Here is a 25823-nt window from a genome sequence, read left to right as displayed (position 1 = left end):
AAACCTGCAGGTGAGTCACAGCTGCCAGTCAGAAATTACCGGAGAGCTGCAAGAGAAGCGCACACACACACACATCTACACAACGATACGACAACAACATCAGAGACCAAGAATCATGAGCCAAGGAAAACATTTCAAGTCAAAATCAGTTTTATTTGGAATTCTGCATTTAACATTGCAAAACCAAATGAGAACAAAAGGTTTTTTCTGCCACCGACTGATTAGCTGAAGGGAAAATCTATAAAAACAGATCAATAATCCTTATCAATTTAGGAAATCGGCCTTTATCACCGATTGCGGTCTTGTAGAAATATCCTGTACATCACATCATACAGGAGGATTGATTGAAAACAACTGTGGGCTTGACACTTCCTGATAGAGGAAAACAAAAGCAGGAGGTGAGGATGAAGAGGAGGATGAAGGGTCAAAAGTCATATTGCTGCGTTTTACACACTGAACAAAGTCTCCAGGTGAGTTTTACGTTGCGAGGCGATGAAGAGGGTCATGCAGAGAAAACTGAAACTTAACGGGTTAAATGAGAGATGGGAAGCGTATGATGAGGCCTAAGTGAGCTCTGGACTTCTTCAGGTACAAAGGATGTTTGTTCTAACAGTTTGGTCGGCCCCAGTGCGGCGCTGCAGCTGACGGCCCTGCAGCTCACGGCCCCGCGTTGCTGGACTGCGTGTATGCGAGAGCGATGCATTGCGTTGGTGATGTCGTGGGCCCCAGCCTTTCCCACGCCAGCCCTCTCAGTATCTGTAGTGGGGACTCCGCGATCGGGAGCGTGACCTCCTGCGAGAAGGGAGAGGACAGAAGTGAGGAAGAACAAGTAGGAGGAGGAGGATTAGTCTTTGAAAGGTTCACAATATAAACGACAGTGAAAAGTCAAGGAAAATAAATACTGAAAAATGAAGGGGACTTCCGGGTTCTCTGAAATGACCATAACCCAGACTGTCCCACGAGTGGCTCTGTAGCACGGTGCAATAGGAATGGATTGGAAGGGGGATAGTTACTGTCCTTACACTGTCCTCAATGTTGAGTTTGGTTCGTCTCACCTCTGGCCTGCATTCTGTCCCTTGATGAAAGAGTCTGATAGGACTAGTCTAGAGTCTAAGTGCGTAAAAGTCATAAGGATGTACTGAGAGAGCGTGTCGAGCCTGTGAGACGGCGTTTGTGCGCTCATGTGAAACCCCCTATGCTTCATTCTGCCTCCTCTAAGCTGCGGCGTCTCACATACCTTCTGTGTGAGTTGCTGCTGTCTCGGCCTGAGGGACAGAGGACAAAAAAAGAGACGCGGTTAAAAACAAACCCATAAAACTGATAGAATACTTTGCTCGGCGACGTTGGCTGGAATGCGGTGATGACGTCATCGGATCGGCACAGAGCTGAACTCACCGTGTTTGGACGGCGAGGGAGAGGGCGAGGGCGAGTGGCTCTGCCGGCCGTACTGCCGCTCCCATTCGTCCCTCTCTTTCTCACGCCGCTCTCGCTCCCTGACAGCAGAGTGGGTTGGGTCAGACAATGTTGCAACACACACACAGATACCAAACAGTCCACTTGTACACACACACACACACACACACACACACACACACACACACACACACACACACACACACACACACACACACACACACACACACACACACACACACACACACACACACACACACACACACACACACACACACACACACACACACACACACACACACAGTCTTACTTCATGCGTATCTTGCGTGCCATGGCTCGCAGTTCTCCTTCCCGCTCCTGTTAACATACAACAAAGAGGAAATAAACAAAGCCTTCTAAAATGAGCTTCACTAAAACTACAACTTAGACCAACAATAACAAGTGAAGCTTTAATTAACTGTCTGTCTGTCTCTCACCTGTCGTTTCTCTTCCTGTACCTGGATCTTCACCTGGGCTGCTCTCTTATCCGCCTTGGCTACAGAAAGCAAACACATCATTTCATTCTGTACGTAGCATATTTGCACTTCTAATTATGCGTGTGTGTGCGTGCGTGCGTGCGTGCGTGTATGCCGCGGCACTCACACTGCTTGTTTAGCGCTTTCTGCATGCGAAGCTTCAGGCGCTCTTGTGGCGTCATCTTAGGCTGCAGGTGACACAACTTTATCAGCACATCTTCACACACTAAGAAAAAAAATTTGTGTGTGTGCGTGTGTACGTGTGCTCACATACAGCAATGACATGTCTCAATGGACAGTAGCACCATCAACTTAATGACATGTACTGTTTGTTGAGAGTCAACATACTCTACATGGGAATCTTACTGGTTGAACAGGCTGCATTTTAGTGTGTGTGTGTGTGTGTGTGTGTGTGGACAGAGGCACACTGTGTGCTTGTGCAGGACAGGATCCAGTAAGGTGACCCTAGCCTCTCCACATGTGTGTCCAGTACATCTACATGTAAGCACAGTGTCAGTGATCTTTGGGGGGGGGGTCAGAGGGTTCAGGCGAGGACGATGGCGTTCTGTTGCCGACACGCACGTCTCAAACCTGGCCAGGCAAGAAAAACTGCAGGTCAAAAGCTCTGCAGGCGAGTTTAACAGAGAGGCTGCGTGAGAACGTGAGGATCAGAGGAGCCGACTCAGGACAACAAACCAGTCAGGTTACAACAACAACAAGAACTCTGCGTGAAAAGATTCATTAGTCCCACAGCAATATGGCAGCAAATGTAATGAATGAACTAAAATGAAACAATGATTTACAGCTCATTTACATTTGAATTTGGTCTCTGTGGTTGTTTCTCTGTAGGTTGTCTCATTGTGTAGATGTTTGTGGTTCCCTCGCAGGTCTGCAGGTCTTTGTGTGGACCCTTCTGGATCCATGTTTGAGTGCAGGCCTGAGAAGGAACGCAAAATACCCTTAGAATGATGCCACTGGCCAAAAAGCAACGTCAGCGACCCAGTTTAGACATAAATGAGCTGAAAATCAGAAGATCACTCATTCTGTCCAGCTCTACATGGGACAGTACAGCGTTTTCACTTGTGCGTTTCAAGGCAGAAGAGGCCCTGCTGCTTGTTACAACAAGCCCTGATGTGGGCGCACCCAGCCGGACCTCCTACAGAAAACACACTGTTTGCCACTCTTAACCTATCCCTTAATACAGCAGTGTGTTTGGAACAGGACATAAGAGAAGGACGCCATGTTCAGCGCTGCCTTTGCTCTCATGGCCGTGGATATGCAATATACTGCAGGTTATGACATCATAGGACAGTAAAAACAGGTATGAAGCTATGTAGCTCCTTCTAACACATATGTGTGTGTGTGTGTGTGCAGAGGCATGCACCAAGCCCAATTAAGGCAAGCCCAATTAACAGAGCATGGTATAAACCTGACAGAGGGCCAGAATATAAGATCCGTCCAGGCAGAGCATTAACTCAGTCATTTGCCAGTGTTGGCAAGTTCACAATCTTCTGCACATAAACACAGAGGAGATGGTGAACGGTGCCGGCGGGAATTTCGACAGCAGTGCATATCCTCTTTAGAAAGACAAACAAGAAATATCACATCATGATTTCATTCTCTGTGGGCAACAATGGCTTCCACATCCCAGTCTGGAGGACAACCATGTCAGCCTGTCAGGGATGAGGGAGGCGTAGGCTTTTAGCAAGAAACCCAGCGAGAGCAAATTCTTACTGACTTTGGCAGCTCCCGTCTCTTTACCGCCCGCAGTATCAGGCCTGGGGAGAGAGAGAGAGAGAGAGAGAGAGAGAGAGTTTGGACAGATGGTCACGTGTGTCATCCTGCTACCTTGTAGTCTTGTCACATGTACACGCTGACCTGTTTTTCACACTTGAAGGCAATAAACACAACCTACATTTCTGTGAGTCAGGATATAAAGAAGCTCCGTACAAACTAAACCACACACTCTCCCTCCACTGGAACACCATGCAAGATCAACCTCTTATTAATGACTGGATTCTGATGGATGCAAAATAGAGATGTTTGGTCTGAACCTGTCTGTGAAGGTGAAGTTCACAGACACACACAGACACACAGACACACACAGACACACACAGACACACACACACACACACACACACACACACACACACACAATAACAATCCACCCGTTTTGCTCCAGGCTGCGTGACTTTGCTACATGTTGTAACTTTGTTGCTCTGGACTCTAAACAACTCATGAAAGGAAAACTGAGCTACCAGCAAAAAAAGGTTTCAAGTCTTTATGCCCCCTAGCGGTCGTACGGTTGAACTGCAGCTGTAAGTAGACAGTAAACATGGTAATGTGCATTTCAACTCAGGAAGATGAAATATTTGGAGCAACATGCTGTAGTCTCGAATCACATCCTCTCTCATGATAATACAGAGGAGGCCAAGCTGAGACCGGAGAGGGAAGCCGCAGGGGACAAAGGGCAAAAGAATGTGATGCAATAAACCGTTAACAGTGAAGTCATAGTGTTAATGAATAAACCTGAACTAATAACTCAGCCGAAATGTAGCTCGCTTTGAATCGCGACATCGACTTTAGCAATTATGACCTGAGAACGAGTTTCATTCAGATCAGTGAAGATTCAGATTTATGCTCCCTGGTGTCTGTGGAGGCCATAACAGCTCTTTGTGCTCCCCTACGTGTGTTTGTGAAGCTCTTTGTGCTTTGTTGTTCTTACTTTCTTAGCTTGTCAGACAGGGAGGTGCTGGAGGGCTGGGCCCCTCTGTGAGCAGGGGAGGGGCTGCGGGTGAGGTGCCTGGGCGAGCGGGAGGGGCTGTGGCTGCCGCTGTCTCCCCGCCGGGTGCTTCCAGAACTACGACCTCCCCGCCGCAAACCATCCTGCCGTGAGCTGGAACGGGATCTGATGGGAAACAGGATGGTGAAGATTGGTGAAGTTCTCTGCCGTGTGCACGTATGAACAACAGCAGAGCAACAGGGGGGATAAGAAACTGTCCCCACCTTGTCCGTCTGCGTGCCGAGTAGCGTCTCCTGTCCCTGTCGCGGTCTCTGTCGCGGTCTCTGTCGCGGTCTCGGTCGTTGGAATGAGATCGCGTCCGGTCACGTCTCCTCCAGGATCCGGACGCCCCGTTCCCAGCTCTTCCCCGGGAGCGAGATCTGGAGCGCCGCCTCGACCGCGAGGGGGTTCGAGAGCGGCGCCCGTCTCTTCCGCCTCGTCCTCGCCGGGCTCGGCGCGAGCGGGAGGAGGAGCGAGAGGAAGACCGGGAAGAGGAGCGGGAGGAAGAGGAAGGGGAGCGACTGGATGATGACCTCCGTCTCCTGGACAAACAGAGACACAGTCTTAATAACGACACCAACAGAGCAGCTGGCGACTCTAGAATACTTCTGCATGTTGGTCTTGCATCTTATTGTGTTATATAGAAACTAGGAATTGCAAAAATGAGGCAACAATTAAGAAATGGAAAGAAACTTCACATTCTGTATTTCGCGTGGACCGGTCCTATTCCCCATGCACAACTTTGAACTGGTAAATGTGTGTCAAGGCATAAAAGCACACGTTCACACACATTACATCATCTCCTCCATGCAGTTCAATTGGTCTCATTTGTGATCTGAAACGTTTTCTGCGATCGACCTCCACCTACCACAAATATCAATCGGTATCATTTCTGCAACATCTGCGGTCATTTCAACGGAAACAACGAAAACAACCAATGAAAATCCAGGAAGGGGAAAGTTACCGACCGGGAGCCCCTGCTATGACCTGCGGGGTGCTGCGAGTTGGAGGGGGCGTGGCCAGAGTGAGGAGCGGCGGCGGCGGCGGCGGCTGCTGCTGCGGCGGCGGCCTGTGCTGCTGCGGCGGCTTCGTCGTCGCTGCCTCCGAAGCTGGTGATGAAGGTGATCTTCTCCGGACCCGGAGACTTGGATCGGGACCTGGAGTCCGAGCTGGATTCTGACTCCGGCCTGAGAGAGGAGAGACAAATCGCCCGTTACAAGTTACATCCAGATCAGAGGGAGGACAACAGGACAGCAGAAGAAGAAAATGGAGCAACTAAAGCGCGGCGAGCTCACCCTTTGTAAGGATCGTATGTTGGGCTGTCTCTCCTCGCATAACTGAAACATAGAGGAAATACGATGAACATGGTGATTAAAACAACTCCAGAAGTGTTTTGGATGCATATTAAGTAATCAAATATTCGCAGATATTTCCAAACGAGCATCAGTCTCAGGTGATTAAACTGTTATTGATTACTAATAATGATCAGTCACTCGTGCTATTTTCACTATGTGTATATCTTCTAACCCAGAGGATCAGTTTGTTCATGTTTCTTAGTCCAATCTGTGATTGGCTGGCTTGCCAACATCAGTGATATCATGACTGAACCCAATCGTGCGCCGTTTCCAACATGTCAGTGTTGCTGCCCTGGAGGCGGACAGACACAGAGAGCTTGTGTGTCTGCTGTGTGAAATTAACGATGATCCAATGTCAGTCAAGAGACTTTTTTACACCCAAAAAGAGGAATATTAAGATTGTACTGTAGTATGACGTAACCGACTGGAAAGTAGTTCTGGAAAATTTAGACAGCAGAGAAACGTGGAGTTACCTGGGCGGACTGATCTGTCTCCCTTTCAGCCTCTTCTCTCGGAATTCTCTCCTTTGTCGGCGAGACCGGCGGCCCTGAATTCATCAAATGTGCGTCACTTATCCATCATATGAGATGACACACACACACACACACACACACACACACACACACACACACACACACACACACACACACACACACACACACACACACACACACACACACACACACACACACACACACACACACACACACACACACACACACACACACACACACACACACACACACGCACGCACGCTTACAGAGTACATGGCTTTCTCCGCCTCCAGGGCTTTGGCGTGTTTGATGGCCTCCACTTCCTCCTTGTCCTTCCTCAACATCCTGGCAAACACAAACGGGAGAGTTATTTCTGTGGAAAGCTTGTTGTCGCTGAACTTTTTAACAGCTTCATTAAAATCACACGATGTTATGCTTTTCCACACTGATCCATAAACAGCATGGAAGCATTTTATGAGGAGATGAATGTTTCAAAATGGATTTTCTTCAAGCCTCCTCGGTACACATGCAGGGCAGATTTCCGTGCCTTTTCCGTTTGTGGACACGCGTGCGTACTTGCGTAGCGTCTACATGCAGCTCTGTGTGTGGGACGTGCTGAGAGACAGAAGAGTTTACCGAACAAAGTCTCCTTCAGCCATTCCGTACGGGGTCGCCATTTTATTCAGATCCAACACCTGCTCCTTGTTCAGCTCGTCAACGTCGACTTCCACATCTGCACACACACACAGAACAGAAATGACGCAAAGCAATTAAACACCAACAAATATCTACAGTCATTTACTCTATGCACGCTCAGCACTAATCGGTTGGTACCAGGTGATAATCTTCAGTAAAATAGAAAACAAGCGAAGCCTGCATCACTAACACACACTGGGTTCCCTTGACAACGCTCACTCGACGTTACATCACATCAGGGATTTTGCTGCATTGTTTATTCCTGGGTTGTTTTTTTTCTTTCCCTGATGTACAAATCTCTCGAGCTCTGAAGCCGCTTCCTCACCGATGTCTGGGATGCCTTCGTCCTCTTCAGACTCGCTGTTCTCGGAGTTGTCTTCGTCTTTGTCAGACAGGGGCTCGGGCTCCGTCACCGTGCTGTCTTCATAGGTGTAGCCGATGGTGGCCTTCTTCTCCGCCAGCCTGCGCAAAAACAAGCGGGGAAGACAATGAAGTTGGCTTAATCATCTGTTCTTCTTTATAAGAGGTTAAACGAACTTTGCTTTGTCACACAGTGTCTCTAAACAGAGAGGCGTCATTCTTCTGCTCGGGTGATTAAGCGAGTGCCAGAAGAGGACACACGAGCGGTTTCTTCCCGACAAGCCATTGCCTCTATGAACAATTCACCAGGACTACTTTCCACCCCACAGCCCTCAAGGGGGTGAACAATGTGCAATATCAATCAAGACCAATCACAATCTGCATCTTCGAGAATTCATCTGCAATAGTAATGAACGACTCATTCACATCACACTGGCTACATCAAATATCAAATATGTCTCCAAAGTGTTATACTGAGGACGTATTTGACATTATTTCATCAGATTTATGTGTTATATGTTTTTGTGATCATGTTCATTTCTCTTTTCTTGTTGGTGAGAACAGATTTGAACACCTGATGATCAGAGACACGTGTTCAAAAACAAGCAATCAACACAATAAGGACGCTGTGTTTCAAAAGCGCGACTTACTTTTTCTTCTCCTCCTCATTTGGCTTCTGCAGGCCACCGTAGAGTTCATCCAGGTAGATCTGGTACAAACACTGCTCCTCAGAGACTGCAGGGAGACAGCAGGGGGAGTTAAACACGCCCGCCGGGGGGGAGCGCCGACAGACCACGACGGCCACATGAACAACAAACACACACACCCAGCTGAGACGCGACAGCAGGAGAGTGAACACAAGGATATTCAAAATGTGTGTATGAGAGAAGGGAACAGCCGTGTACTTTGTGTGGGTGGAGCTGGTGTTTAAATACTCACTGCTGGCAAAGTCATTCTGCACCAAGCCTCTGTAGCGCTCATAATTACATTTCCTCTCTTCCATCTCCTGATCGGGCGTGCTGCACAGCGTAAAGAGAAGGAGCTCGTATTACACTATTTACTCCACTCAACACTCCAGTTCAACACAATTTAGTGTTTATGGCACGACTCTACAGCAACACAGCATACAAGGGAATATAGGGACTATTACGCCAGCTTTATGTTCTCAATGAGCCCTTTAATTATCCTACTATTATGTTTCAGCAGGACATAAACGTTGATTGGTTTATGTACCAAAATGCTTTATACTGGCACTGTGGAGGCTTTTATACCTTCAGAACATTGAATCAGAACCAAATCATTGACTTTATTGCAGTTTGCCATATTTGATATTTGTTTACTGGGTCCATAGTACAGCCATACTCCATGAAATTGATCTTTATGGGTCCATGAACACTTGCAAGCCTCTTAAAGCTCATAAGTTTAGAGATATATGTACATGCAGGCCATTGTAGCATAACGCCACCATACAGGATCCAGGTGACACATTTTGCTCTCACTGGGGTGTGTTTAACTTCTAACTTGGAGCAGTTGAAGTATCATGGGGAATCTGAAGCGGTCCTATCAAAGGCCTACAAACCTTCATATTTCAAACTTACAAACAGCAATTTTAGTGATCTACTTTGACAGTAGTTTTCCTGGAATCTTTACATTTTCTAAACCATCTGTAGATCACTTTAAACTACATTAAAACAGGATCCACACCAGAGAGCGTCTGAGCTATAGAGGCTCTGGGTTGTTCTGTACTTACGTGGTGCTGAGCAGAGGAGGGGTGTAGGTGGGGATGTAGTCCAGGTGAGCCCGCACGTCAAACCTGTCAATCATATTATTGGCATCTCCCTGCCATGGCATCCTGATGCGAGAGAAACAGACAAAATGATCAGGTACGGCGTGTCTGTGCGTGTGTGTGCATGCACTTGTGTGCGAGTGTGTGTCTTGTCTTACATGTTGATGGGGCTCTCTGCAGCCAGAGCCACAGCAGGATCCAGGTGGATCTTGTAGGCTCGGCCATGAACCTGGAGAAACTGAGCCGGATCTTTTTTCTGTGGAGATAAACAATGGAACCATGTCACCTCCAGGCCTCACAAACAATTCAAATATGTGATCCTGACTGAAGTTCAGTGAACCACTAAAGCAGAGAAAGGAATCTCTGCGTACGATACACAGCGACTGTGTCACTTACTATTTTCTCGTAGTACTCTCTCCGGCGTTCCCCTCGCCGTTTGTAGTCTACCATCATGCCACGGAGCTTGCGCTCATGCTTGCGGGCCTCCTGCCACATGACGGCTCCGCTGGGGGTGGGGGCGCGGCGGGGCACGGCTGCTGCAGGGCGGCAACAAGGGGAGAGACGCACCAGGGAGGAGAGACAGTGATGAGGAGGAGGAACCAGGTGGAAGTCCAACGTGTGACATATAAACATGTACACCTAATGATGCTATTGGGCTTCATTATAGTATTTTATCTTGTCACGCCCTGAAAAGATAACTGATATTATTTCATACAACAAAGTGATGAAATGAGTCCAGTTGGAGTACCTGTCCTGTGTTTTCATCTTATACCCTGACTGCATTGGCCTCATTACAAACGATTGAAAATGACAATACTCATAGTTTCTTATTCACTCTTACAAGTAAAAACTGTCTTTATAGGAGTAATTTGTCCAGCAAAACAAGCAAAGTAAGACTCAAACCTATTTTATACTTATCCAACATGTCCCATAATACAGCCACTCGACTTTCTTTCAAATGTTCTTACACACTGGCATCCTACCTTGTCCTTCTCAGAACATTTAAGCTGCCGAGCTCACCTACATTACTTCATGTTCACCATTTGGACGGACTCCAACCTTTACTGGGCTTACTGGGTTCGATTAGCGGCTAACTGATGGCAGCTAATGGCTAAAGATTTGGGCTCAAACTGGCCACACTGCAGCTTAGCCATTAGCGGGAACTGAATGAATTAACTTGTGTTTATACCTCATTTACACGGTCTCCCTGGGTTGTACAGTATATTACAAACGGAAACGCGTGCGTGTGGCGTGTGTATTTAAAGTTGTGTGCTGGAGGAATTCGCTCACTTGCGGGCCTCAGCAGGACAAACCTCTGCTACATTACAGCTAGCCTAGCCTAGCCTACCTTAGCTAGCATCTCACGGTGCAGCGCGCGGCCTCACCTACACCAACAGACCACAGTATACAATCCAATTCTCGGTTCCGTACGAACCCAAATGTCCCCTTTTACCTGTTTAGTGAGCTCCCAAACACAATCGGATTTGTGTATCTCAGCTAAGGGTGGAGGAGCGCTGTCACACCTCCAACCTGCGGCTCCAAACACTCTCACTAACACTGCCGACATGCGGTACCGTGTACAGCCTGTAGAGGCGCTATACACGCGTTAACCCGTATATATAAAACACGCAGAAACACTAGGAGACCTTCGTTATAGTTGAAGAACTTAGTAATAGCTTTTTTTTTAATACATGTGTATCCTGTTGTGGAGTCATGGGGTCAAGACCTGTATTGCACGTTTAAACAATAAAGAAAAAGTGATATAAATGTGCCTATTCTCATGTGTTTTAATATTATGTATTTCACACAAACGTTGTCTTGCTTATTTCCAGTGTTTACTTACTTAGTGTAAAGTGTTGCCTTATGGTCCACATATATTTTTGTCTGTTTGTTCAACTGAAGCTGCTGTGTTATTTATCACATTTTGTAACCTTGTTTATTATCGTTCCATAACTTGGTCTTTCCATGTTTCAGTCTTTTCTTCTTAACGTCACAGTAGTGCAGTAAATGTTGTAGGATTTGTTTACTTAATGTGGCCACATGATGTCGCTGTAACAAAATAAATGTTAACGTCAACTCACTTTATCCTAAAATTGTAAGTTTATTTTGGTAGCGTGGATCGACTGAATATCGACAACAATCAGACCCATGAATAGTTAAAGGTTTAATTGCAGTGAATGTAGTTTGGGATTAATTAAGGATTCAGGGGCCTCAATCTAAAATCTGAAAATTGTAGACATTCGTTTTGATAATGATAATGAATTATTTGGGGAGGAATACACACCATGTATCAAAAATAATCAAATGGAATTGTGGTGGAAATGAAAGATTTCAGATGCTTGGTTTTCCCTCTTAATCATCACAATCCACTCAATTCTCAGATTTCCATTAATTATTTTCCACTGACAGAAAAATCCCCAAGCCAGGTCAAATGTTTGTTTTAGCTTTAATTAAATCCTGCTGCTCCCCTCTGACTGTCAGCACAGAGCAGAGCAGAAACCGGAGTGAGATTCATTCACGTTTGTCTGAAAGAGGAAGCGGTAGGATCATCAAATCTGACCCCGGTGAGCTCGGCCTTGACCTGGAGTTCACCGCATCAAAGCTGCAGGGAACAAAGTCTGCATGTGAGCACGCGAACATGAGCTGCATCAACCAGCGACTGAGGCTGACAGTAGAAGGCAAAGCTATCGAGATGAGGGGACTTCCTCTCAGATGAATGTAAACTTTCTAATAGGCTGCGGGCTGGGGTCTCACATCCTGGGGCGCACAGCAGGTGTGGAGAGGGTACGATTGTGTCTGTGTGTGTCTGTGTGTCTATACACAACTTCCTACATTTCCTCCTGACCAGGGCGGCGACAGGAAGTCCGTGTTGTTTTCCAGCCTGCCCGCCATTCGCACAGGGCAAAGGTCACATTTGTCATATTCATGTGCCCGTTACCTGTCACTGCTGTAACCTCACACACTGACACACACACACACACACACACACACTTACAGGGTTGATAAATGCACTTTTATTACAGTCCATCAAAGTCCACATGTGCTGGTTACTCCAAATAGAAAGCGAGATGTGAGAAACACAGAGACGATCTCAGACCAAACCACAGTACAAAAGGAGCATCGGTATGTACAATATATTTATGTACCATACGCTATGTTACACACACAGGTATGAAACTATCCTACATCTTTGACCGCTGAAAATACAGGCAACAGTGTGTCAGAATGAGTTTCCAGAAGGCAGAAAGACAAACGTGGTTGTTTCTCTGTTGTATCATCGTGTAGATGGTTGTGCTTCTCATTGGATGGACCCTTATGAAGTGTTCAGATGAATTTACAACGAAAATCATTACATTTTGTTAAATCATTGGCCATATTTGCCTTTTGATCAAGAGAATTCACTAAAAACTTGCACTTCCTTTACTCAAAATCTTTTCTTCCTCTTTCCCACACACACTCTCATACACTCTTTTACACACACACACACACACACACATATTGGGCATTAAATAAGCATTGATTCATTGATCACTCCATCTATCAGTCTGGCCTGAAACAGAATTGGAGAAAGAATCTGAGAACCAATCACATGGCATCGTCAACTGGAGAACAGGCTGAGAGGATCCTCAATGTCCCCATGGAAACGCCTCAGGCACAGAGTGGCAGCGTTTTTCGCCGGCTGCACACAGGACGCGACGCCACAGAGCTAAAGAACCAGCAAAGACAAAACAGAACCAGAACGCGAAACTTTCCATGGAGTCACCCTGAACCCACAAATCTCCCACCTGGTCTCTATTTCCTGTTTCTTTCCTCCAAAGCGCTGCCATTGGCCGACTAAACCCTGCTCAGTTCCTGCCCTACGTAATGACAACAGACACCACTGCGGGCTTGGATCGACTTGTCCGCGAAGTCGAGAAAACGTTGTCTATTATACGACGCACACAATGTGAATTACAAGGACTTAATTATAAAAAGAGGCGACCTGGTGTGAAACAGCCAATTAGCTTGAGCTGAGTCGGTACGAGTCGGTACCCTACGTGATTTATTACCCCACTAAATCAGAGGAAGTAGCTAACGAGAGCTTGCTTGAGTGAATGAAGTGGTGAGGACAGAGGGACGTAGAGACAGACGCAGTGGAGACCAGACGCTCCCAAGTCAGCGTTTCATTTTTTGATTGCCATCTTCTGGTCGGCTTTACGGGCAACGTCACATCTGCTTTGCTGCCTAAAGTGTCTTCTGATGGCCTTCCCGCTGCACAAAGGTCACACAGTCAGCTGGAGAGGTCACAGCAGGGGTCACAGCAAGGTGTCCGTGAGTGACGCAGCCGCAGAAGCTGCAGTCGGGCCCCTGTGAGCAGGAGAGCGTAAAGGACGTGAAGGGAAACTCCTCAGAAGCTCCAGAGTTCTGAGATCAAAGGTCAGACCTCTAGCTCCTGGTTGTCTGAGTAGTGAATGCGGTTCAGCTTCTCCCTCTCCCGATTTGAAATGTCAAGTTTGGGGGCGTGGGCTGGTTTGAGGGCCGGGGAGGAGTGTGAGGGGGCCGGGGAGGGCGGCAGGGTCAGTTCGATCTCTTCGTAGCAGCGTGAGACGGGCGCGGGCAGCCCCGGGTGCGGCATGCCTGGGGGCAGGAGGGGCGGCGGGCGGTCCACGTTCCTGATGAGGTTCACAAACTCCCTCTGGTTGTTGATGCCCTCCTCCTGCGGGACGGCCTGCTGCTTTTTCCTCTTCTGGTGCAGGTGGGACAGGATGAAGGCACAGGCAGCGCAGCCGCACACCGTCACCAACGCCAGCACGCCCACCAGCACCACGTAGAAGCTCACGCCCCCATGAGTCGTGTAGGCGCCTGCAGGCAGACGGGGTTAAACACAAGGTCACACAAGCATCATGGGGGGACACACACTCACACACAAACACACACACACACGTCCCTCACCTCGACAGTCTTGGCCGACGCAGGAGTCGCTGCACTCACTGCCAAAGTGACCCTCAGGGCAGACGCACACGTGTTCACCCTCAACGCTGCGACAGGCGACCCCCTGCTGGCATGGGTTGGGATTGCATGGATCAACCGCCATCTAAAAAGAGCAAAAGCAACAAATCAGTGATTTCAATCATTAAGGCTGCTAACAGATGATGTCGTGGTTCCAATGCCGTTCTCTGACCTCGCAGAACAATCCAGTGTAGCTGGCGGGACAGTCGCAGGTGGCGGTTCGGGCGTCCTTCTCCGCGCACTGTCCTCCGTGCAGACAGGGGGCGCTGTCACACGGCCTGGGGGATTTCTCGCAGTATTTGCCAGAGAATCCAGGCTGGCACAAGCATCTGGATCCTGAGGCCAGGTCCTAAGAGGGACAGTGCAAGTACAGCAAAGTTGTGTGTGATTGTGATATGAAGCACCGTGACTACATCTATACCAAATCAATACTCCAGTGGTTTGTCCATACTGCCATTACTGCAGATGGACTTATGGACAGAACTCATTGTATTCCAACGTCTGAATATACACGTCATGTTGCGTAATTGCAGTGTGAGGAAGAGTTCACCAGGTGTGGAAACCCTTCAGACTGCCAGCATGTGTGGCACTGAGGCAGCACCCAGTGGCTCCATGTTGTCTGCTCGCTGTACCGCCAAAACATTCAACCAATCAGAATGTTTCCACGCGACGGACCACATGACGCCTTGTTGAGATTGGCGTGGTTTGTGTTGTAAATACACAGTTTCTGACATGTTTAGCTATCTGAAACTAAATTAGTTTTATAGGAGTTTGCAAAAGGCTCGTAACGCTTTGTGCGACTTGTGAACGAGACGAAGCGGCTGATGGAAGACGGTGGCGGTGGGGGGGACAGAGGGTGAGACAGTGAGACAGTGAGACATATGCAGAGAGAAGCTGACATGTAAATGAGACGTAAAGTCTGCACAGCAGGACGCTCACCTCACACAGCCCGCCGTGCTCACACACACCCTGACAGCTGCTGTTCCCTACAAAGCAAAACACACACACAAACAGCTGTGACGGCAGTTTGACCTGGATTGATGCAGGTTTCGCAGCTTTAAGGCAAAATGTAAAGTTTGAACAGAGAAACAAATCCACGTGTGACAAGAGACAGATTTGAATTTGAAGCCCGTAACATATCAGAGTGTTCCATTGAACTCCTCTCCTCTCCTCTCCTCTCCTCTCCTCTCCTCTCTGCTTTAATTCTTAATAATATATTAAAATAGTCATAATATAATAATATACCAAATATAAAAACTAGCAAATTGCATGAAATCAGAGAAAATGAAACCGAAAGATGACGTAATAACTTTGCTGGGGTGTCTGCATCATACTCACTGATGTCACAGTTTGGCCCCGCCCATCCAGGAAGGCAGTCGCACAGGTATCCACCAATCAGGTTTCGACAGGAGCGACTGTGGACACACACGCTGGTTTCACACTCGTTGGTGTCTGAAGACATAGGGGGAGGACAAGTGAGACATTTGAGCTGATATCTGTGTTTAGTACAGATCCCTACAAATGGAAGAACCGATCACAGCCGAACCCTGGATCGATCTGAGACGCCTCACAAAGCTGCGTTCCGATCGTGTGATGCGATTTAAAGCTCAAATGAAATCTGCTCTCTGGGCTGCATTCAGTCATATTGACAGGGATGCTGTGTAAGTTAGTACAGCAAAAGGGATGAGGTATGGAATTAGGTTGGATGCGTTCACACACACGCACACACTCACTGTATACACACACACAGACACACACAAACACACAGAGAGGCTCAAGGCTCCTGGAGTGCAAAGAGAGGCATATTTCAGGATGACAGCCTCTGTGTTACAGTGATACGTCACCCTGACACTTGATAATCCCCCACAGTTCCACATCACAGGTCAACGGCACACAGCGTCACACACTCTCACATACACACTCAGGACAAACACACTGTTTATTTTGGGCTCACAGGGCCCCACAGGCGGAGCATCAGACGAGGAGCAAACTGCGAAAAGCAATTACACTTTCTATCATCTTCACTCCTTCATTGGCTGGCACATGTCCCAGCGTTGCCCTGCTAGTATTCATGAGGTCCAATCCCCAGGCTGTTCCCATAGATGACACCACACACCCACACACACACATACACTCACTGGTTTGGATTACACACAATTGACTGACACAACTTCCCCCTGGTTCATTCAGTGCTGCTTTATAATCCCTCTCCTCTGCCGTCAGAGCCCTCGAGGGTCCTGCTCCGCACTCACACACTCTTCAACACACAAAACTTCAACCATGCTCGGGTTTACACCACGCTGCGATGAGGCAAACACAGTCAAAGGTTTGTTTTCCTCTTTGTCTTTCAGTTTTCTTGCTTTGTTTACATTTGTTTTGTTTGTTATGCTCACTTGTGGCATGAAAACATGAGCTGCACACTGAGTGAAAACGACCATACTGACCCAGCTGGCACGTCCGTCCGGTCCACCCGGGTGGGCAGAGACAGCGGACACCACCGGGAGCCTCCTGACACGTCGCCCCGCGGCCACACGGGCTGCGATCACAATGCTTCACCACTGGGGGGAGACAAAGAGCAAATACAGCAGATAAACCTACAGGCCTGTGTGATGGCAAATGACTCAGTGCATGAATGGCAAACAGGTGTGTGTGTGTGTGTGTGTGTGTGTGTGTGTGTGTGTGTGTGTGTGTGTGTGTGTGTGTGTATGTGTGCGCGCGTGCGTGCGTGTATCATCGGGTCTAACATTGTGTGTGTGTGTGAGATCTGAACTGTGGCTTTGGTATGCAGTGTGTGTTGTCATTCCCTTCTCTCCTGCCTGGTTTCCTGTGCAAACAGTGATATATACGACTATCAGGTGTGTTTCCCTTTCGCTCTGCCTCCTCCCCACCCTCCCTCACTCCCTCCCTCCCTCTTCTGTCTCCCTCCCCTCCCTCCTCTCTCCTAGTATAATTAATTGGATTTGTTGTTGAATTCAATGGGATCTGACCTGTCCCATGTCCACCTGCCTGCTTCTACCTGCAGCAGCACGCAAACAGCACAACCCCCCAGCTTTTCCTTACAATCACAGAATGATTGAGGCGAAATGAACGAGACATAATGTGTGTGTGTGTGTGTGTGAGTGTGTGCGTGCGTGCAATGTGTGTGATGGTGCATCCCTGTGTGTGATCCCAACTGTTGCACTGGTATGTGAACATGCGGATGTTTTTATTCCCCTTTTCTCCTGCCTGGGTTCCCGTGCAAACAGCGATAAAGCGAGAGAGAGAGGGTGAGAGACAGAGAGAGAGAGAGAGAGAGAGAGAGAGAGAGAGAGAGAGAGAGAGAGAGAGAGAGAGAGAGAGAGAGATGAGCATTATGGAAAAGATTATGTAAAATAGAAAAGGTTCCACTCCCCTGAACAGGAATTAAAAACATAGAAAGAGGAGAAGAGAGAGAATGTGAGAAAATGCAGATAGAAATGCAGAGAGAGCGGGCAAGCAAAAGAGAGAGAGAGAGAGAGAGAGAGAGAGAGAGAGAGAGAGACAGTTTAGGGGTTAACCATGCATAACTTGCAGACATGCATAGCATATTTACCACCAAAGGTTTTCCCATGCATAGCTCTGTGGTCACTCTCTCTCTCTCTCTCTCTCTCTCTCTCTCTCTCTCTCTCGCCTTCTCATTCTCTCTGCTTGCTCTCTGCTCTCTCTCTCTCTTTCTCAGCAGCCGTCCTCTCGTCCTCCTGACCCTACCAACATCCCAGCTGCTTCTCCCAAATCCAGGATTCACAACAAACAAAGAAGCTTTTAATTAATATCACTTAGATATATAAATCAAGTCTGTGTTGTGGTGATGGTCATCATTCCCTGCAAGACAGAAAATCCCCTGTCTCTCTCTCTTTCTCTCTCTGTTTGTGTGTGTGTGTTCCCTTGAGACGCTTCACAACCCAAACAGAGACGGAGATAAACCGCCACTTTTCTGTGTCAGTCGGACTGAAACAAACAATAAACGACTGGAGAGGAAGTATGAACTATTCCTTTATTCTCTCTCTCTCTCTCCCTACGATCACTTTGTTTACATGCCAAAGCCCAACTTGCAGCCGTTTATCCTGAAGGGGGTCAAAGTAGAGGATGTGGAACGCTGCATGTTTACACACACACCAACGGCCACATATGCACACACACACACACACGCACACACACACACACACACACACACACACACGCACACGCACACGCACACACACACGCACAGACCTACTACGCCTCACCTCCCACACTTTGACACAGACGGACCACGTGATCTTCCACTGACAGACGCTGTAAAACCAGCAGACGAAGAAACGCCTTTGCCTTTATAAATAACATTTGTGTGTAATATGCGTTGTTATCCTTAAATGTCATTGATTTCTATCCTTTTGTTCGACTGCTGGCTTTACCCCAAATTGCCCCGCAGGGTCGATAACACTGCTGTCTCTCTATGTGACAGCTCGGCTCGTTACACCGCCAACATATTTGTGACCTTTAATTTCCGGCTGCAAAACATGGACGTGGACTCACTGACGTCGTTTCTTTAAGTAAACAACCACAGAGACTTCAGACCATGAAGGAGCTGAACAACATGAAACTGATGCTTTATGTTCCCACTTTGTTATGTCACCAAACAATCATAAAGAGGAAATGAGACGTTTGAATGAGTTCATCTGTTCCCACGATGTAAAATCCGCTCCGTGGTTTTGATGAGTCCCTGTCCTTTATTAATCCCTGTAGGGAAATAGTTTTTTGCATTTAACCCTTATTAACTATCAGAAGCGGACAGCTGCGGTGTGGGGATTAACTCCTGCTCTACAGCCGAGTGCCTTGTTCAAGGGCAATGGCAGGGGGATGACACATGCAAACTCAACAGAGGAAGGAACTGAACTGAAAGGGCTGGCGAGGGATTTGACGCCGGTGCTGAGAGGCGACAGTGAGAAGGTGACATCGTCCAGATAAATTTGCTTCCAGGATTATAAATTTTCTGTGCTGAGATTTGCTGAATTTACGTGAAAGGAATGCTACATGTGAGACTGATAAGTTTGTTGGCAATGCAAACACATTCTAGACCTGATACACACACACACACACTCACACACACACAGCTAGAGAGAGGGTGAGGCAGATCACTGATTGCTGTTGTTGTCGTCCGTGTTCAGGCTAAATTAGCATCCTGCTGAATTGATTAAAACACTCACTGGCTTTAATCAGATAACAACAAATCACAGACCTCACACACCGCCCAGGCCTTAGCGTGCATGTGTGTGTGTGTGTGTGTGTGTGTGTGTGTGGTATTCACCCTGGGCGCAGGTTTGTCCGGTCCAGCCGTTGGCACAGATGCAGCTGAAGCCAGTGGGGTTTTCCGCACAGGTGGCTGCGTTCATGCAGGGGGACGACAGACACGCATGCTCCACTGATGGTGGCGAGGACGGCGGTGGGAAAACGACAAGAGGAGAGAGGAGAGGGAATGGGTGAGAGGGCGAGCATGGAAAGTTGTACGATTATGACTGAATTGTGACGCCAAGAGGGTTTAACATCTCACTCCCTTCAGATTTGGGAGGATGTGGGATCATCTGAACAGTCATGCGAGCGGATGGTGAACGGGTGCGGGTCATTTGCATACCGCCGACGCCCACCCACAACAGACCAACGGGAGCTATGCTAACTCGCTAACATATGGGCCCTTTGAGGTGAACCCGCTGCGTCCTGACTCACCGATGTCACAGGTGCGTCCTCTGAAACCCTCCTGGCACTCGCACTTGTACTCGTCGGGCTCCGTGTTGGTGCAGGTGCCGCCATTCTTGCACGGCTGATGGGTGCCACAGTAGTTCAGATCTAAGAGAGAGAGAGAGACAGACAGACAGACAGACAGAGAGAGAGACATTTTACATTCAGTTCATGGACGATAAGTCACACGGCTCAGCAGAAACACACACAGATGACCGCACAGGTTTGAGAGTCAGTTGGGCTTTAATGACTCAGGAAGTCTCACGGAGCTCAGCGGCGCTCTCACAACTCCATTTAAGAGCAAATTATATACACACACATATACACACACATATGCAAACACACACAGATTCTCACAACTACAATGATTCACACACAAAACAATCATCACACACACAGACACACTCATTAAAACTGTCACAAATATGATTAAATATATAAGAAAGTCCCTCAGAGGAACAAGGGAGGTACTGTTGTTGCCTCCCAGCCAGAAGGTCTTAGGTTCAAATCCTGTTTCTGCCCTGTGTCTGTGCGGCTTTCCTATGGGTCCTCTAGTCCCACCCCCCGCCCCCCACCATCAAAAAATGTGTGTGTGTGTTCAGTAAACGCAGAGGCAGAGGAACTTTAAAGGCCGAGCTGTAATCTGGTGTGGTGGTGATTGGATACGGAACAAAGAATGTCAGATATTTGAGATCTGTGTTCCGTACAAATAACAACACAAACGCCGGAGCCTCGGAGCTCCATGCCTCAGCCGACGCACAAAGCTCGGCTCAGGTCGCATCGCATTGTGTCGCACATCCAACAGGGATCGTGTTTCTCACTACAAGAGGAAGATTAAATAAACTACAGTGACCAGGATCGACTGAGATGAGATCTGTGAAGGAAGCTGATATCAGGTCAGCTGCAACCACATGGTTAGTGTATAAGAATCTGTGTGTGTTAAGAGGAGGGAATCAGTCGGATAACATTTCCTCACGTTTACTAAAGGGTCAACCTGAAGTTTGGATCAGAGTGAGAGGGGGGGGGGGAAGAGAGAGAGAAACAGAGTGAGAGGGGGAGAGAGAGAGATCAGACTCCCTTATCAGTGAACTCCACAGCTATAATATTGGATTAAATTATATCAAATATATTATTTACTTGTGCCGATCCCGATGATGGCATAATATTGAAACATTGTTGAATTGACAAAATTATTGAATGATCTTAATTCCATGAAGTCTTACATTCCTGACATCGATCATGTGAACCGTCCAGATCAATATTTACACTTCCTCAGTCAAGCAGCCAGCCTGTGAAGAACACACCCACGCATGCACCTGCACACACACACGCACGCACACGCACGCAGACGCACACACACACACACACACACGCGCACACACACACAGACCCATACACACACACACACAGAGTTGATTAATGCTCATTTTCCGACGCTCCGCTCGTTGCTCTCAGTGTCTTTGTCTGGGCTCTTGACACACTGAGCTGCTCCCTGCCCGGCCCCGCTCACATTCACTTTACCCAAGGCTATCGCCTTTCCTCCCCACAATGCACCGTCCCACGGGTGCCGCTTTGGCTCCCACAGTGGGACAGACAGAGGGTGGGGCGGGGGTGGTGGTCACAGTGGGGCGATGTCAGAGGAAGTGCAGCTTCAACAGTGGTGGGAAAAGTTAAAGCGAGGAGAAGCCCTCAGGGAGACGTGTGTGTGTGTTATCTTTTAGAGAAGATCAGAGCGCCATGCAAAGAAGGGGTGTGAGGAAACACACCTTCACACCTGACACACTCATACACACACACTGTCTCACCGTCTCTGCCTCCTTCTAGCACAAACACACACACACACGCCATTTTCATCTTTACACAAATGACACCGCCCTTTATTAGCGTGACCTCTCTTTGTGTTATTTGTTACTTATGAAAAACCTTTGAATTGTAATTAACTGTAAACAATACAATAGTTGCTAACCAACACATTCACAGATTAAACTGTATGTGAGTATTTCAGTATTTTGCTCAGTGATTAGTTGACTTTTAAGAGACACAATTTGACTCAGAATGTCCAATGTATCTCTGAACTTAGTTTTTTTTTTTTTTATTTATAATCCTTATTATCATATATGTAGTTTGATTGATTTCTGTGCTTCCCTCTTTACTTTCACAGTAAACGCGTCACATTTCTGACCTTTATCACACAGCAGGCCTCCCCAGTTGACATCACACACACACTGCCAGGGCTCGTTGCAGCTGCCGTACACACAGCCGGGGAACGTCACACACTGGTCACACAGAAGACCCTGCCAGCCATAGTGACATCTGGACCAGAAGACAAGAACAAGAGACCAAACAATGAGAGCATCTGTGCCCGAAAGTCACAGATTCACAGGGTTATATAAGAACAAAAACTATCATGTATTTAGTTTAATAAACACACATTTGGACAAAGTAACTTACAGTGCAGGAAGAAGTATGTAAAAGTACTAAATATTGTGAAACTTGGCGTGGGTATGATTGCAGTGATTTTCTTTTCTATCACTCTGAACTTTGGAGATCATCTTTATCTCTCACAGTCTCCAGGGCAGCAACACTGGCATGTTGGAAACTGCACATGATACACTCCTCACGTAATTGATACATTTGTTAATAACCTATCACAACTCGTCTTTGTGACCTCCAGGCAGTAGAAAAAGCTGCATGTATCAATCTAACAACTTCAGTAACCGAATATTCAATTACTTATTATTCATTAATATTCACTCACGTGCATTCTCCTGGTACGGTGCAGGAGCCATGGACCTGGTGACAGCCCTGCCTACACACAGCTGGGAACAGACACAAACACACACACACACACAGACACACAAGACAATAAATTATTCATTAATTGCTTGTCAAGAGGATCCAAACGCCCAGGACAGATGGGTATATTCTGGGTCAGTTCCGTGGTCTCCTCCCAGTTGGAGGTGCCTGGATCTGCTCTCTGGGGGGGGACAACGGTTGCTGTTTGCAACCGTTGTCCCATTCTTTCAACCCAGCGCTCAGGACCACAGGAAATATAGTTGATCAATACTGATTTCAGATTGAATAGAAGTCATCTAAAAACAATTCTGCCCCTTCATCTGATAACGATATTTGTATTTGAGGAGGAGGTAGTCTAAAAATGGAGGAAGTCTAAAGATGACTCCATGAACACCAGTAACTTGTAGGGGGTAACAAATGACCCCGACTAACTTTCGGCACTTCCTGCTTCGTGCCAGTCCAATCAGCAACCCGCTGTGAAGGAAATCGGATGAAGTGAGAGGAGGCCGGGATGGGCAGGGCTGCAGGATGTCCTAACGCCAGCAATATGTCCTTCAGGGTTCCCATGGTTTCCACTCTGGTTTCCTCTATTCACTTTTTAACAATGTGACAGCAGTGCTCAGAGGGTCCAGAATGAGGTCATCCATGTGATGGGTCACAGATGCAGAATCGTCCCCGCACAGCGCCCTAATGTGTTAGACGAGTAGAATCTTGGAAACCCCCATCCAGGAATGTAGGACCAGTGGGCAAATAGCTAAATAATGAAACGAGTCATCTGAACACCTTTGACTATGAAATGACGCATGTTGAAACTCTGGTGCATGTAAATGTGTGTGACTTGTCTTAAATAGTTACTTTGCATTATCAGGAAATCAACAGAATAGTAAACCCTGTCATATTAAATATTAAAAATGATTAAGGATACAATCAATATTATTAATAATAATGGGGAAGAAGTTACATAAACCTTTTTAATCATGTTTTTAAAATAGGGTCTAAAGAATAAATGATTGCTCGAAGCAGAAAGACAAACCTAGACACACAGAAACACAGCAGAAAAACACCTAGATGATTAAGGGGACTTCCAGGTTCCTTGAATAAAGACTGTTACCTAGACTTTGGCTGCCACATCAATACGTACTGAACAATCTTAACTGTGAATGTTCCAAATTTGTTTTGGGCATTTGGGCATTTTGTATGACGTTTTAGTCTGACTATTGATCATTGAGCATTAGTTTGAGTGGTTGAACTGCAGGCTGGTGGACCCTCTCTCACCTTCGCTGCACTCTCCTCCCGTCCAGCCCTCCTTGCAGACCTTGGAGCCATTGGGATCGCAGTCAAAGTGGCCGAAGAAGTCGTCCCGGGTGCGACAGAACTTGTTGCAGAAAGGCCCGTAGTAGTTGGAGTCGCAGCGGAAGCGCAGTCGGTACTCCAGGCGCAGCACACGCCCATGGTGACGGAACATCTGCCACTGCTCGCTGGGGTTCAGCATGGATGAGAGGAGAATGCGCTCGATCAGCTGACCTGAAGGAGGCGGCGAGGGGAAAAGAGAAACAAGTGAGGAGAAGAATCCTCTACTACTTTTAACGTTTTGATGAAAAAGAGCAATCTTTGCATTCTCTCCTCACTTTGGCATTTGAGCTAAACCCAGAGGAGCAGCGGTCGATGCTAATGTGGCCAAGACTGAAAACGCTATTTACCCCTATTTCCCCTCCTTATAATATATTCACAGCATTTCCTTAAAGGTTCAGCATCCGTACCGAAATGCCACGACGGAAAACACTGAATCTAATTACAAACTGTGAAACGTTTGCTGGCACCATCAATACCTCTGAGAATCAACACCTGATGCAGTGGAGCCACAGGCTGAAGCCCTCATCATGTTTACATTCACTTCATAATATTTGTCTGTACTGCACTATGAGTCATGCTTAGGGGTCTTACTCTAATAACTTTTACGTGCTTGAATAAATTCATATACGGTTGCTTGATCTCCTCTGCATATTTAAATGTATGCCCATTTCAATCATATTAAAGTGTTGATGTCACGCTGGAAAAACCTGATTTATTCATTTTAATTTAATGCCTTAATCCTTAAATGGTTATGGTTTTTAACGCTCATCTAAACGCACTGGCGATTTTTGGTTTGTTTCGGCCTTAGTCTGCCCTCTAGTTGCTAAATCTTGGATCGCGCGTCATCGGGACACCAGCAAACATGTCTGTGTTACTGGACAAGCGAAAACAGCGTGGGGGACGAGGGCCAAATGAGGGTGGAGACAAGAGGGTTGGGGTCTGCTGAGAGAAGAGGGAGGGGCGGGCAGAGGGCGAGCAGACGGGGCCCAGGGCGGCCCTGGGCCAATGGCTGCTACTCCTGACCCCCCGGCGGGGGATTTCCCGGAGGCGCTGTCATCCCCAACTCAGCTATAATCCTCCCTGACAGGGTATTAACACACAAAGCACTGAGAATGTGTGTGTGTGTGTGTGTGTCTGTGTGTGTGTGTGTGTGTGTGTATTTAAGAGATGGTGGGGGGCATAGGAAAAGATAGCGAGATAGCAACACAATAAGAGAGGCCTTGTTGGAAGTAAGTCAGCGATAGAGAGACGGTCCATGAAAGAGAGAGAGAGGGAGAAAGAGAGAGAGAGAGAGAGAGAGAGGGAGAGAGAGGGAGAGAGGGGCACAGGGAAACAAAGTCAAATAGGAAGGGAGGCAGCTATTAGCGAGCACACACAGACAGACAGACACACACGCACACACACGCACAAACACACACACACAGACACACACACACACACACACACACACACATGACAAACTGGCTGATGCAGAGATGAGATCACTTTGTTTGACACAAAGAATGAAAACAGGGGCACATATTGTCTTGTGTGTGCGTGTGCGTGTGCGTG

General features: G+C 47.4%; 2 protein-coding genes across 6 annotated transcripts in view; both read right to left on the bottom strand.

The window, feature by feature from the left end:
* Positions 1-128: 128 nt before the first annotated feature.
* Positions 129-10971, bottom strand: clasrp (CLK4-associating serine/arginine rich protein). 4 transcript variants are annotated; one of them, XM_076140988.1, is made up of 22 exons: positions 10855-10971; positions 9798-9937; positions 9560-9657; positions 9366-9467; positions 8555-8634; positions 8266-8350; positions 7581-7717; positions 7196-7292; positions 6826-6904; positions 6539-6612; positions 6006-6047; positions 5679-5897; positions 4935-5252; positions 4654-4836; positions 3667-3706; positions 2743-2865; positions 2056-2116; positions 1890-1948; positions 1724-1770; positions 1396-1493; positions 1238-1265; positions 129-792 (listed from the first exon to the last, which is right to left on the bottom strand). In XM_076140988.1, exons 2-22 carry the CDS (start codon positions 9894-9896, stop codon positions 750-752), a joined length of 2112 nt encoding a protein of 703 aa, XP_075997103.1. In that variant the 5' UTR covers positions 9897-9937; positions 10855-10971; the 3' UTR covers positions 129-749. The 4 variants fall into 4 exon arrangements, 3 of the variants coding, with proteins under 3 accessions (XP_075997103.1, XP_075997111.1, XP_075997125.1); XM_076140996.1 differs by lacking the exon at positions 2743-2865; XR_012960865.1 differs by lacking the exons at positions 129-792; positions 1238-1265; positions 1396-1493; positions 1724-1770 and having other exon boundaries at positions 3663-3706.
* A 1827-nt stretch (positions 10972-12798) lies between these two features.
* LOC142991022 (protein jagged-2) overlaps positions 12799-25823 on the bottom strand; it is a 33802-nt gene continuing 20777 nt past the window's right edge. Inside the window, exons 4-14 of one of the 2 annotated variants that reach the window (XM_076140968.1) lie at positions 24195-24443; positions 22882-22942; positions 22306-22436; positions 20112-20231; positions 19696-19809; positions 16835-16948; positions 15729-15842; positions 15330-15376; positions 14563-14739; positions 14334-14475; positions 12799-14243 (exon numbers count right to left, since the gene is read on the bottom strand). In XM_076140968.1, the coding sequence (XP_075997083.1) occupies positions 13819-14243; positions 14334-14475; positions 14563-14739; positions 15330-15376; positions 15729-15842; positions 16835-16948; positions 19696-19809; positions 20112-20231; positions 22306-22436; positions 22882-22942; positions 24195-24443 (1694 nt within the window). In that variant the 3' untranslated portion in view covers positions 12799-13818. The remainder of the gene's footprint in view (positions 14244-14333; positions 14476-14562; positions 14740-15329; positions 15377-15728; positions 15843-16834; positions 16949-19695; positions 19810-20111; positions 20232-22305; positions 22437-22881; positions 22943-24194; positions 24444-25823) is intronic. The other variant, XM_076140976.1, reaches the window with a different exon arrangement.

Source organism: Genypterus blacodes, unplaced genomic scaffold, assembly GCF_046128005.1.
Source record: "Genypterus blacodes isolate CSIRO-AG114 ecotype Tasmania unplaced genomic scaffold, CSIRO-AGI_Gbla_v1 ptg000003l_1, whole genome shotgun sequence".
NCBI lineage: Eukaryota > Metazoa > Chordata > Actinopteri > Ophidiiformes > Ophidiidae > Genypterus > Genypterus blacodes.
Note: the sequence above shows the minus strand (reverse complement) of the source record. Positions and strands in the feature narration are given on the sequence as shown.